Genomic DNA, 12,341 nt, shown 5'->3' on the forward strand with positions numbered 1-12,341 from the left:
TTTCCCTGGCGTCCAGTGGCTAATTCTCTACACTTCCAATGCAGGAGGTAAAGCTTCGATACCTGGTCAGGGAACTAGGATCCTGTATGCCACATGGCACCTCATAAAGGGGGGAAAAAGCAAACCAGAGAGTATTATCTGCTATTTCACTTCCTCCAAACTTTTTGAAATAAGACAGAAAAGTTTAAAAAGTTTCTATTGTTATTGTCTCCGTTTTACAGAGGAGAAAACTTGGCCTTAATAGAGTTTGAATGAGATTGACAAAGGACATTTATTAGTAAGTGGCAAAACTAGGCTTAAAGTCAGTTCTTCAGGATTGGAAATTCTTTTTACTGTACTATACAACCTGAAACACACATACTGTGTTTTGTGCTTTTGTGTTTACTGTAAACTTTTATTTTATTATAAGAACTCTCAATAAATGTTTATAGGTAGATTTGTAATGAGTCACTATAATTTTTGACTTTGGAGATCCCTGGAAGAGCAGTGATTATAATTATAAAGTGAATTTCAGATTTTTGGGGGATTCTCCAGGTAGCATAAATAAACCAAGTGGATTAGTTCTTTATTACACTGAACCCCAAGTGTTAGAAAGTTTTCTTTCTATTTACTTTTTTCTTAGACACTTTTCCCCATTACATTGCCACCTCAGGTTTAGAGTCATTTAGCATTTGTTGTCTACTGTATGCTAAACACTATTTGTGTTTACATATTTTATATAATTCTCATAAGAACTTAGGCATTTCTAACGCATTTTCATTGTGAGAAAAAAAAGAGGACCCAGAAAGTTCAAGTAGTTTGCTGAGGGTCTCATATCTCATCGTTTGAAACAGAAGTTGAAGCTAGGACTTCTGGCTCTTAAATCTAGTCTTTCTACTAAGCTTTGCTGCTGTTAACTTCCGAGTCTAATATTGGAGCACTGAGCTAGAGAGAGAGGAGAGCTAAACAAAGTGGCTTGCCTATCATCTAGCCAAAAGTAGTTGTTTTGTTGTTATATATCTACTGCTGTAAGCAAGAGAATTATCTTTCAAGTGGATCAGGAATGGATGAGAAGGACCTGTTTGAAGAAGGAAAAAAAAAACCCTCTTTAATGGAAGCAGCAACTAACAGAACCAAGGAGGATGCCCTTTATTCAGTGGAAAGATTTCCAAATGTTCCCCAAGGAAATATGTGTGTGTGTGTGTGTGTGTGTGTGTATTTTTTTTTTTTTTTTTTCAGTCTAATTCCAAGCTGAAATTGGTGCGCAGCCTTGCAGTGTGTGAGGAATCCTCTGCTCCATTTGTTGACGGGCCACTAGAAACCCAGGTAGGTCCTTTATGAGTAAGTATAGCTTTTGAGTTTGGCAGTTGTTTGCTGAACAGTGGTGTCACAACCATGGCATCAACATTAGGCTTGGAAATTGGGGTAGAAAAAGCTTCAAAACAAGTTGTTGCAGTAAAGTGGCATGAATGAGAGCATGAAGTGTAGGTCTTCACACCTGGACCACCCAGGATGATGCAGACAAGGAGATTCCAGGGCTGGATCATGTTTTCCCAACCACACCTTTCCCTCTGGTGGTTAGAACCATTTCCATTCTAATTCTTATGCCAGAAACAGCCAACATAACTTGAGCTCTCCAAAGAGTAGGCTGTGATTATTGGCAGAAAGGACTTAGCCTCTACCTTATTGGTAGAACAAAAACTAAAACAATTTAATTAAAATATTCTCTTTTGTAATACAATGCTGTCACTCTAAGATTTGCCTTCTTTTAGATTTTAAAGGAGCTGCAGGAGAGTTAATTGTTTTCCCTTTTGATTATATTTCTCTTTCCCCTTGTCCAAGGATATAATTCAATTGCACATCAGCTGCCCCTCTGACAAGGAGGAAGAAAAGTCCACAAAGGATGTCTCTGAAAAGGAAGACAAGGACAAAAACAAAGAAAAGGTCCCAAGGAGGATGCTGTCTAGAGGTAAAGACTTTTCCCCCTTGCTCATCTGTCCTAGGGCCTGGTTCTGCAGTGCCCTTTCCTTCCATCTTCCCACTAGCCTTATTGGCCCAACAGTGTACAGTGTCCTGCTGACTTCATCATTGTTTGGGGAGGTGCCTAACTAGGTTACTTTCTTTGCTGCTTTATCCAGCTCTGCCTTAAGGGCTGACAGAGAGCTACTCTGTTAACATTGGGCTACCAATAGCAGGAGGACATTGTAGTCAATTCTGATTTTATTCTTGCTTTTGGAATAAATGGTGATGGATTATCACTGGTAGCAGATTCAATACCATTTATAGTTTAGTTTGGAGATGCTCAGAGTGATTTTTTTTGAATAATCAAATTTGCATGTAATTATTAAGCGCTCTTTAGTTTTAAACTCTTGGGCTGGTAGCAAAAAGACATGGCCCACAGAAATGGAGGGAATTCCCTGGCAGTCCAGTCATTAAGACTCAACTCTTTCACTGCCGTGGGCCCAGGTTCAATCCCTGGTCAAGGAATTAAGATCCCACAAGCCATGTGACATAGCCAAAAACAAATTTTTTTAATGATAATTAAGAGGGAAAAGCAATCGTAGTATTAAAATTTTATAAGCAAATATAAACATATAAAAATAATCACCATTTGAATATATTTGCTGAGGTTCTGGAAAATTCAGCCCCATCAGACCTTACCTAGAATTTATTTTAACTAGAATAAAACCTTTGTTTTGGTCTGGTCTTTTGGTAAATACTGATGGCAAGGTGACTATTCAGTGTAATATGAATATAACACTGTGACCCAGATTCCACCTTCTGTCATTATCATGGGAAATTTTGAGAGGCTGGTAAATCAAGGTTACTCTCATTTTAAGCTAAAACTCCTGAAGTTTGATTCTACTTTTCCTCTTATGTCTCCTGATCAGATTGTAGGCTTCTGCTTGGGGTTAAATATCATACAAAGCAGTTTCATTTATTTCAAATTTATTTCATTGTGGTGTTCTAGACTCCAGCCAAGAATATACGGACTCCACTGGAATAGACCTACATGAATTTCTTGTAAATACACTGAAAAAGAACCCAAGGTAATAACATGATTTGATGGAACGGGGAAAGGGGCCTGAATCAGCAGAATACCCGAGAAGCCAAGTAGCTTCTCAGAATTTTTCTATTATTGTTAGAATCTGGGATGCCCATTTCCCCTACACCCCCACCACCATTTCTCTCCAAAGTAGTTTTATATTCTGTGGAGGGATTCAGAATACCCTTATATTGAGATTTCTGCTTTCAGAAGAGTTGAGAAAAATTCTGTGGAAGAATGGAGACAAAGAAATATCAAGGCTTAAGAATACAGTTAAAAAGTACAGAAGAGAAAAGAACTGATTTGTAACAAAGCTAAATCATACTTGTTTACAAATTCTATAAATAACCAGATGGAGTGTAGAATTACGATTAGTATAAGTATAAAGTATGTGTTTGTATGACTATGACTGCCAACAGAATTAGGTTTCTGATAAGGGAAACAGAGGACATGATTAGGAGGCTTGATTGTTTTTTTAAAGTAACATAAGACAGGGTAGTGAGGTTGGCAGCCTTTACATTTTTGATCCACTCTTGGAGTTTGGATTTATCCCTCCCTTAAGCTTCTATAGTGAGCAGGTTGTGTTTTCAATCCTTGTGTCAGTGTCTATGGAGGGCTGCCTTTTGTTTTGTTTTGTTTTAATCTTTTTTAAACAGGGACAGAATGATGCTGCTAAAATTAGAACAGGAGATTCTGGACTTTATTAATGACAACAAGTAAGTTACTTGAATGAAATACACCTTAGAGGTGGGAGGGAGTACTGGAAAGAAATTTAGGTAAAATTTAAGGATATCCCTCTTTTATCGTTCCCTTAAAGTCTGAATTTTGAAGTAATAACTCACTAGGAACCAGGAGGAGTTGGGAAGACATAATCACAATGAATCAAAATGTATATGTGTGGAAACTAAATCAAGTTTTTAAATTATCATTTAGACTTGAGTTGAAAAATATTTATATCTTTTCAACAGCTAGCCCTTTGTCCCATATTTCACTATTCTTAAGTTTCTCCCTTTTTTATTTGTAGAATATCATCCAGGTGGTTGAGACCTAGGGCTCTTTGTCTAAGGAGCAGTCTTAATGAAGATAGTGGGTCAGAGGGATCTACACAGTACTGTAGATAAAGCTAAGAGAACTTGTTTGGTTACCATTGAGTAAATATCTATCTTCCTTATAATAATGTCTCATAGGAATTTCTCCACTTTCAACACTTGTAAGAATAATTACAATGGGCTATTATTTGTTCTTATTTCACTTTTCCCCCCTGGGTTTCCCTGCAGCAACCAGTTCAAGAAGTTCCCTCAGATGACCTCATATCACCGGATGCTATTACACCGGGTAGCTGCCTATTTTGGGATGGACCACAATGTAGATCAAACTGGAAAAGCTGTCATCATCAACAAAACCAGTAACACAAGAATGTAAGGGAGGAAACCACAGATTGGGAAGACTTCCCTAGGATAGCTTTAGGGTGGGAGAGGAAGATGCAGGATTTCTCTTTCTGGAGAGGGAGCAGTGGAGGGAGTGGGTAGGTTATATTGTCAAGTTCTACTCTTTTTGAAGCCTTGGAGATGGATTCTAGGGGCATTGGCATTTTGTGAAGACTGGCCCCTGGCTCTCTTCACCTTTAGTGATAGGATAGGAGTAACTGTGGAAGAAGGTAAGTTATAGATGTATAAAGAACAGTCCTTGAGGATTTGATTAAAACTTTCACATGACTTTTGCAATGCCTGACTTCAGAAATTTCCTGGGTGGGAGTTGTGGAATTTAAGAGAACTGTATAGAAGGTCTGCTTCCTAACAGAAGAGTCTTTCTTCCCTTCCTTCCACATTTCTCTCCCAATCCCAGCCCTGAACAGAGATTCTCAGAACATATAAAGGATGAGAAGAATACAGAATTTCAACAGAGATTCATTCTTAAGAGAGATGATGCCAGTATGGACCGAGATGATAACCAGGTGAAGACTGGAAAGGGTTGGGTCTATACAGAGAGATTGCAGTAAGAGAAACTGGGAGGGGAGAAGAGTTTTTGTGGGATGGAGAAAACTCAAAATATCTTAGTATGGAAGGAAACTCTTGAGCTACACTGAGTTGGCTTTAGCTTAATGTTGAGGATTAAGTACACTTGTTGAGCTAAATGCCACCCTCTTAGCCCCAGAGTGACATGGTGCTGAGGTTTGCTGGGTTTTCTCATTTGGCCTGGAACTCCCTGGTTCTGCCACTGACTTCTAACTCCACTTCATTTTGGGACAAAGCAAGGTCCCTCCCTGCTTCAACCTTGATTCAACTGATGGCTCCATTCTTTTTTTCTTTAATAGTTAGGAATTTCTTTGGGAACTACCCAAAGCTACTTTTATCCCACTTGCACTCTTCCTGTCTCAGAGCTAGCCTTGAACTGGGAAAATTGTTATCTGATTTACCCACTTGTAAAGGTGTTTCTGATCCCTTTCTGCAAACCCATTATTCTTTTCCCAACTCCTTCCAGCAAGGTGAGTGAGTCAGTTTGGCTTTTGACGTTTGAAACCTCAGGCAGTATCCCCATTTTGATCCACTCCTGTGGGAATGAAAAGTGAAAAGTCTGCCCCATCCCTTCATTTATGGGCCTGGCTTTTGCCCTGACTTCTAGCGCATCCTTCACATAGTGATTATTTGGAGTTAGTTTCCTAGCCTCATACGGGGTTAAGATCCAGCCTGCTTCTGCTTGGCCTCCAAAGGAGGTTAGGTAGAGAACCAGGATTACAGTTTAAATAATATGGTGGGGTAAAGCCAATAAAATTAGTCTTGCTAATTCATGATAACTCTAATAATATCTTACCTCTAGAGTCAAAATTAGTTTCCTCTCAATATTGTCTGGTCCTGAGACCAGGACTTTTCCTGCTTGCTACTTGAGTATTTGAGGGAGTCCTTTTGAGAAAAGTGCCATTATCTATTGTGGACAAACATGCTGGGTCTGATTGAAAACAATGAAACATACAAAAGACAAATAAAATTTAAAAACGAGAAAGAGCCTTTCCATCCTGATGCCCTTCTCTCCATTTTCCCAAAACCCCTTTTCTGTGGATCAGGAATTATTCAGGCCTAGAGGCACATTGGGGTGGGATGGAATCTCTCCCTACTGTGAACTTTTCATCTCTCGGCTTCAGGCTTGATCCATAATAGGGTAGGCTCTATGCACTTTCTGTCTGTGATATTAATAATAAACACAGTAATTGCTATTTCATTGAGTGTTTTCCCTCTGCTAGCCTCTGTTCTAAATACATTATATTCATTATCTCATTTAATCCTCTCCACAACCCAGTCTAGATGGGGATTATTAGCCCCGTTTTAAATATAAGTAAACTGAGCTAGGAAATGTTAAATTAGTTGCCAGTGACATTACTTGGAGGTAGCAGAGCTGAGATTCTGCCTGACCTCAAAGCCCATTATGCTCTATCTGTTCTGCCACTGGTTAACCAGTCCTAGAGGCTAAGGACAATATAGCACTTGAGGTCCTTTATCTTCTTGGCATGGGATTGGTAAAAAGGACATTTAGTAGAATTTAGGTTCTTTAGGCTAGTGAGAACTACATCTAGTCAAAAGTTGATACTCCTGAAATTATGCTTACTTCTGGCAATTGGTGAAGATCAGGAAAATCAGCCTAGACCAGTGGTCTCCTTGGTTGCTTCATTTGAAACTTTAAAGTTTCATTGAAACTTTTAAAAGCCTCTGGATTGAAGGTCAGAATCTTTTATAACCTGATGACATGCATTTGATGACTTACCTCCCTCAGAACACTTTGCCTTCAAGAGCAGTATGGAAAAAGGACATTCTGTAACATCCTACCCAGGACAGTGCTCACAACTCCCAGGCTAAGAGGGGAAAAGATGGTGGTGGAGAGTGGGGGGTAGGCTTGCAGAGGTGGCGGTCTGCCCAGCCATCCCCTCTGGTCTCCTGACTACGTTTTTCTGAGAATGCAGGGCTCTCTGTCCTCTGTTCTGTCACTGAGCTTCTCGCTTTCCTTGCGGCACTCGTTTGTCTGCCCTTCCCTGTCCGTCCTTCTTTCTGTTCTCCTTTTCCTTCTCTTTCCTTCTTCGTGCTGCTGTGTTCTCTTTCTACTGTATATTTCTGTAAGCTCTCACCCTTTCCCTCCCTCCAGTAGCTGTAGTTAAGGTGAGAAAAAATGCTTAAACTCTGAGTTTAGCTTCGCCCTTGGGCTTTCACTTGCAAGGCCCTCTTTGCTGAGCTCTGTGTGACTTGGGTCTACAGGCCATGGCATCAGTGACTAAAGAAGGGATAAGATCAGGTGCTAGTTCTGTAAAAACTCTTCTAAATTTAGCTCTGGTAAATACCTGTCTCTTCTCCTTTTCTAGCTTCCTCCTATCCCTTGCTTTCCCTCCAAAGCAATGCTGTTTATTCTGTGGGCGATTCTCTTCATCCTTACTGACTGGAAAGTACCCTGCTACATAAGGAAGCAACCTAATCCTTATCAAAAGTTACTGTTCTTGATACTCTGGTTGGGGGGGTGGGGAGCTGGTGAGGCCCCAACCATCCAGAAAACCTGATCTCCCAAACTGCATGGTCAGATGTACCCAGTGAAACCTGTCCAACACTGGAAATTTTATTTCTTTTTTTTTTCCATTTTTTTGATGGCAACTATAAACTCTCCCGGTTTCTCTTCCTTGCTGGTGTGCAGTGAGCTTGCAGTACGAGGAGAACTTAACTAGCTTAATTCTGCTCATCGATCTAGATCAGAGTTCCATTGCAGGATGGAAGGAGGAGCAAGTCAATAGAAGAGAGAGAGGAGGAATATCAAAGGGTCCGAGAGAGAATATTTGCCCGAGAGGTAAGTGTAGCTTCTGAGAGTTGTCAGCCCCTAGCTTTTAGCTCTTAATCTTTGGAACTGTGAATGGAATGAACCCTCCATATATGTTTTGTTGTTTTTTTCTGATTTTGTTTTTAACCAACATCAGCCAGCCCCATATTTGATCTCTAAAATTAAATGTAGCTTATTAGGAAGCTGCAGATTTTTATTCATATTATCGTTAATGCATATGACCTATAAAGAGAACAAATGGAGTGGCTGAATTTGGTAGATTTGATTAGACTGAAAATAGAAATGGTTTTGGCAGGGCTTACGGAAGGGCCCTGGATCTTGCCTGTCAAACCCTCCTCCCGTTTACCCTCTTTCACTTCCACTATCTATTTTAGGTGTCTTTGCTTCTAAGTGGAAGACTTAGTGTCCACACAGCCTGTATACATTCATCTTGTTTGGTCTGGCTCATTTTTAGGCTATGTTGGTGATTATCAGAGCACAGATGTGGCATCCATTCTCTGAGCTCCACATTCCACACGCACAGAGGGTATACTCACTATTCCGTACAGTCTTGACCTGAATAGGAAGTCTCTTTCTTCCTATATTTCTTACCTTGTTTCTTAGAATAGGCCTGCTCCATGGACCAAAAGGCAACATGAGTTGTTATGGGCAACTTTATTCTTAAGAACTGTTGGCCATATCAGATATACTTGGTATCCCTGTGTCTGGTGGCCTTTGCCTACCAGACTGAACAGAAGTATAGGAGGAATTCAGGAAAGGCAAGAGAGAAACAAATCTCCAGAAAATGTATGATCCAGATAGTAGCACCATCTTACAGTCAAATTAGCAAACGAAGAAGAGCCAGCCTCCCTTTGTCATCAGAAGATGGCCAATTCTAATCAATACTTAGATGCACACTGCTCCCCTCCCACTTCCTCACTCTCCCTCATCAAGACAAAAAAAAATAATGTATCTTCTCATCATCACCTAGCTCAGAAAAATATTGTCTCTAACTTATAAAAACCAAACTCCTCTGTGAACTTGTTCCATTGTCTTGGAAGACACAGTTGTTCCAAGGAGCCTCCCTGTGGTCAGATACGCAGCAAACCTTCTGGCCTAAAGTCTGAGGAGAAGGACTCTTCTTATGTAATGTAGCCTTCCATTCTGAGTCAGAAAAACCCATCCTCCCAGTTATTCAACTGTGGCCCAGAGAGGGTTTTTCTAACTTTATCTGAAAATCAGTTGAGTGGAATGCTAGGAGAGTGGTCATTTGTACATGGCTACAGCTGGTGAGGACCCTAAATTGTGGACAGGGCAGAATGGTGGAAGTTAATAGCAAACATTCATACAGAGCTTATTATCTTTCAGACCCTGTCCTTAACACTTTGCACACATAAATTTATTTAATCTTCACACTAGGCCTATGTGATAGGTTACATTATCTTCCTCATTTTAGAAATGAGGGACTGAGGCATGAAGAGGTTAAGTAACCTATGATCACACCACTATTTAGTGAAAGACCCGATATTTGAATTCAGGCAGTCCTTGGCTCCAGAGTCAATGCTCTTAACCCCTTAAGTAAACCACCTCTCCATAGCTTGCTCTGCTCTGGGCCTTTTAAATTAAGAAGTTCCCGTGACATCATAGCATAGCTACCTGTGATGTGCTCCTCTGCTTCACTGACACATGGAAAATGACTGTTCCACCATGCCAGCCATTAGCAAAGCCATTCTGAAAGCACAAGTAACTTTTCATAGGATATTAGGGCTTATTATGTACAACACTGGAATATATCTCTATTACCATAACAAAGGAAGCTCTTCTTTCCTTTTTCTCTGATATTTAGTCTCTCAAGCCTCTACTAATATGTGTACTCTTTGTTAAATCCTTATGAATTTATCATTTTCATTTTAGCACTTCCTAACTCTTGCTGTGGTAGAGGCATCAGGAATCTCAAAAGGTCTAGGCAGGGGGAAATGGCCAAAGCCTACTATATGCCAAAGATTTCCCATGTGGAGAGGAAAGAACCTGGCCAATCAAAGGCAACTGATTAAGGGTGGAGTTGTGGGTTGCCGCAGAGGGGAGGAAGAGGCAGTCCAAAAAGAAAGGGAAGTGGCAAGAAGGGTGTTTGGATGGAAATGCTGCTGCTACAGCCTTCTCTGGAGCTGAGCTGTGTTTGGGAAAGCTGCCCCACTCAGGCTCTGCTCTGCACGAAGGCCCCTGTTCTCAGCAGCTGGACACTCTCTGTACCTTTTTCTAAGGCTTGGGAGTCCACCATAATGCTCACTTCACTCAGCTCAGTGGCTTTGTCAGGAAATGATCCCCAAAAGGAATGTTTCAGGCTTTTAATTTTCTCATTTTTTCTAGGCTCTGAAAAGTACCTGCTTCCCCAATTTCTTACTCTCCTTGGGTGTCAGGTCAGAATGTCTTTCATTTTGGCCAGTGTAGAGGACAGAAATGGGATAGAGATTGAGGATGATTTCTAAAAAAAAACTAAATTTTTTTCTCTTCTCTCCCTTTTCCCTTTCTTTGAATACTCTTTAGGACCAAGCACACCAGTTATTATGCTCAGCTTACCTATAGAGAGAATAAATTTAGAACTAAAAAGGAATTAATAGTTAGGTTAATACTTTCCTCTTTCTCCTTTCCATACTCCTACCTTCATTGACCTCTCTTTTAACACTCTGTGGGAAGGCTAAAAACTCTGAATGCGCTTTCCCATTAAAGGTGAGAAGTCAGATTGGGTGTGTGGGTGTGGGTCATCCTGTCCCTGCTCCCTCTCTCCCTGTTGGGGGGTGAGCTTGGTTTGAGGACCTTGGGTATTCATAGCATCATGGACACCCTTTTTGGTTATGCCATGCTGTTTTCTTATAAGTTATTTTCCGTTTTCTCCCCTTCACCTAGACTGGCCAGAACGGATATCTAAATGACATCAGGTTAGTACCACTTAGCATGTTCCCTGCTTCTCATTGAGCTTTGTCAGTGAGGTTAATATAATCCTGTAATGATGCTTTTCTTTGATGTTAACCAACAGACTCTCCAAAGAAGCCTTTTCTTCTAGCTCTCACAAGAGAAGGCAGATTTTTAGGTACCTCTGTGTGGTCTATATCTCTCCTTGTTTTTGTTTGTTTGTTTGTTTTAATTTTATTTTGTTTTGCTGTAATCTTTTCAGCGGAGTAAGTTTGCTCCATGCATGGCTGCTTGTGGAACAAGTCAGTTTGTGGTTTTTGCAACATTGGATATTTTCCCCATTTAAAAAAAATGGCTAGTGCTCAATGACTTTACTTTTATTGTTGCTGATTTCGCTGTAAGTCCTGGATAGGTGATGAAGGGGACCAAATAAGTATGTTTAGGATAGGTACTGCTCTGTTTCAGAAGTTTGCTGAAACTGAGCATTTTTGGAGGATTTCAGCATGTGTTTGAAAGTGAAAGTCGCTCAGTCATGTCTGACTCTTTGCGACCCCATGGACTATACAATCCATGGAATTCTCCACGCCAGAATACTTGAGTGGGTAGCCTTTCCCTTCTCCAGGGGATCTTCCCAACCCAGGAATCGAACCCATGTCTCCTGCATTGCAGGTGAATTCTTTACCAGCTGAGCCACAAGGGAAGCCTATTAAGGTAAAAGAACAGGTGTCTTTTGGCTGCTTTTTCCAAATCTATGGAAAGAGGTGAAGAACTTATCCCTCACCCAGCATAGGGGAATGTTTTGTATCCTTAAGAAGGAATAGTACACACACATATTTAAAAAAATATATGAACACCTCTGTCTGTGTGGTTTTCTCTTTGGAAAATGTAACATGTAAGATGAGCTCAGAAAGGCCTTAGAATGGACTTAGGGCATGTCCTTTATATAATTGTCCATGACTTACTCTTAATGTTTCTGAGAGCTACTGTACTAACTTCTCCTGTGCCTCATATTCTCCGTTTTCCACAAAGCAGTTGTGAGCTTCTCCCTTCATCTCAGTCTCTCAATTCCATCCCAGACAATTACAAAGGCAACGTGAAAGAAGCACTTTAGGACCATATCCTGACACCGACTCATTTTAAGTATATACTTTCCATTTTATCAACAGAAAAACTATAGAGTACAGAAAACCTGACAATTTAATGCTAGGATTCAGGTCTCACTCTTTGCAAAGGGTTTATGTCTTTTCTCAATCCTAAGCTTGATGCTGCTTTTGCTTAGTCGCTTCAGTCGTGTCTAACTGTGCGACCCTATGGACTGCAGACTGCCAGCCTCTGCTATCCATGGGATTCTGTAGGCAAGAGTACTAGAGTGGGTTGCCATGCCCTCCTCCAGGGGATCTTCCCAACCTAGGGACTGAACCCAGGTCTCCTTCACTGCAGGTGGATTCTTTACCATTGAGCCACCAGGGAAGCCCCCTAAGCTTGATATGTGCTCACTAACACACATTAGTTACAACTGTCATCCCCAGTACTTTTACTAAAGTCCTTTACTGAAGTACTTTTACTAGTCCCTTCTCTATCACCCTTTCTAGAGCTAATTAAACCATGTGGAAATTGG

The 12,341-nt window shown here is 40.6% G+C and overlaps 1 protein-coding gene across 22 annotated transcripts in view; it reads left to right on the top strand.

Moving 5' to 3' along the window:
* Nucleotides 1-12,341, top strand: part of R3HDM2 (R3H domain containing 2) — a 160,173-nt gene that overhangs the window by 121,786 nt on the left and 26,046 nt on the right. For 13 of the 22 annotated variants that reach the window (XM_070789409.1, XM_070789406.1, XM_070789408.1 and 10 more), the window contains 9 exons: nt 1,219-1,305; nt 1,822-1,948; nt 2,951-3,029; nt 3,682-3,741; nt 4,303-4,443; nt 4,871-4,979; nt 7,748-7,843; nt 10,718-10,749; nt 10,848-10,901. In XM_070789409.1, coding sequence (XP_070645510.1) covers nt 1,219-1,305; nt 1,822-1,948; nt 2,951-3,029; nt 3,682-3,741; nt 4,303-4,443; nt 4,871-4,979; nt 7,748-7,843; nt 10,718-10,749; nt 10,848-10,901 — 785 coding nt within the window. The remainder of the gene's footprint in view (nt 1-1,218; nt 1,306-1,821; nt 1,949-2,950; nt 3,030-3,681; nt 3,742-4,302; nt 4,444-4,870; nt 4,980-7,747; nt 7,844-10,717; nt 10,750-10,847; nt 10,902-12,341) is intronic. The other 9 variants (XM_070789416.1, XM_070789420.1, XM_070789426.1 and 6 more) reach the window with 3 other exon arrangements.

This window comes from Bos indicus, chromosome 5 (genome assembly GCF_029378745.1).
Source record: "Bos indicus isolate NIAB-ARS_2022 breed Sahiwal x Tharparkar chromosome 5, NIAB-ARS_B.indTharparkar_mat_pri_1.0, whole genome shotgun sequence".
Taxonomy (NCBI): domain Eukaryota; kingdom Metazoa; phylum Chordata; class Mammalia; order Artiodactyla; family Bovidae; genus Bos; species Bos indicus.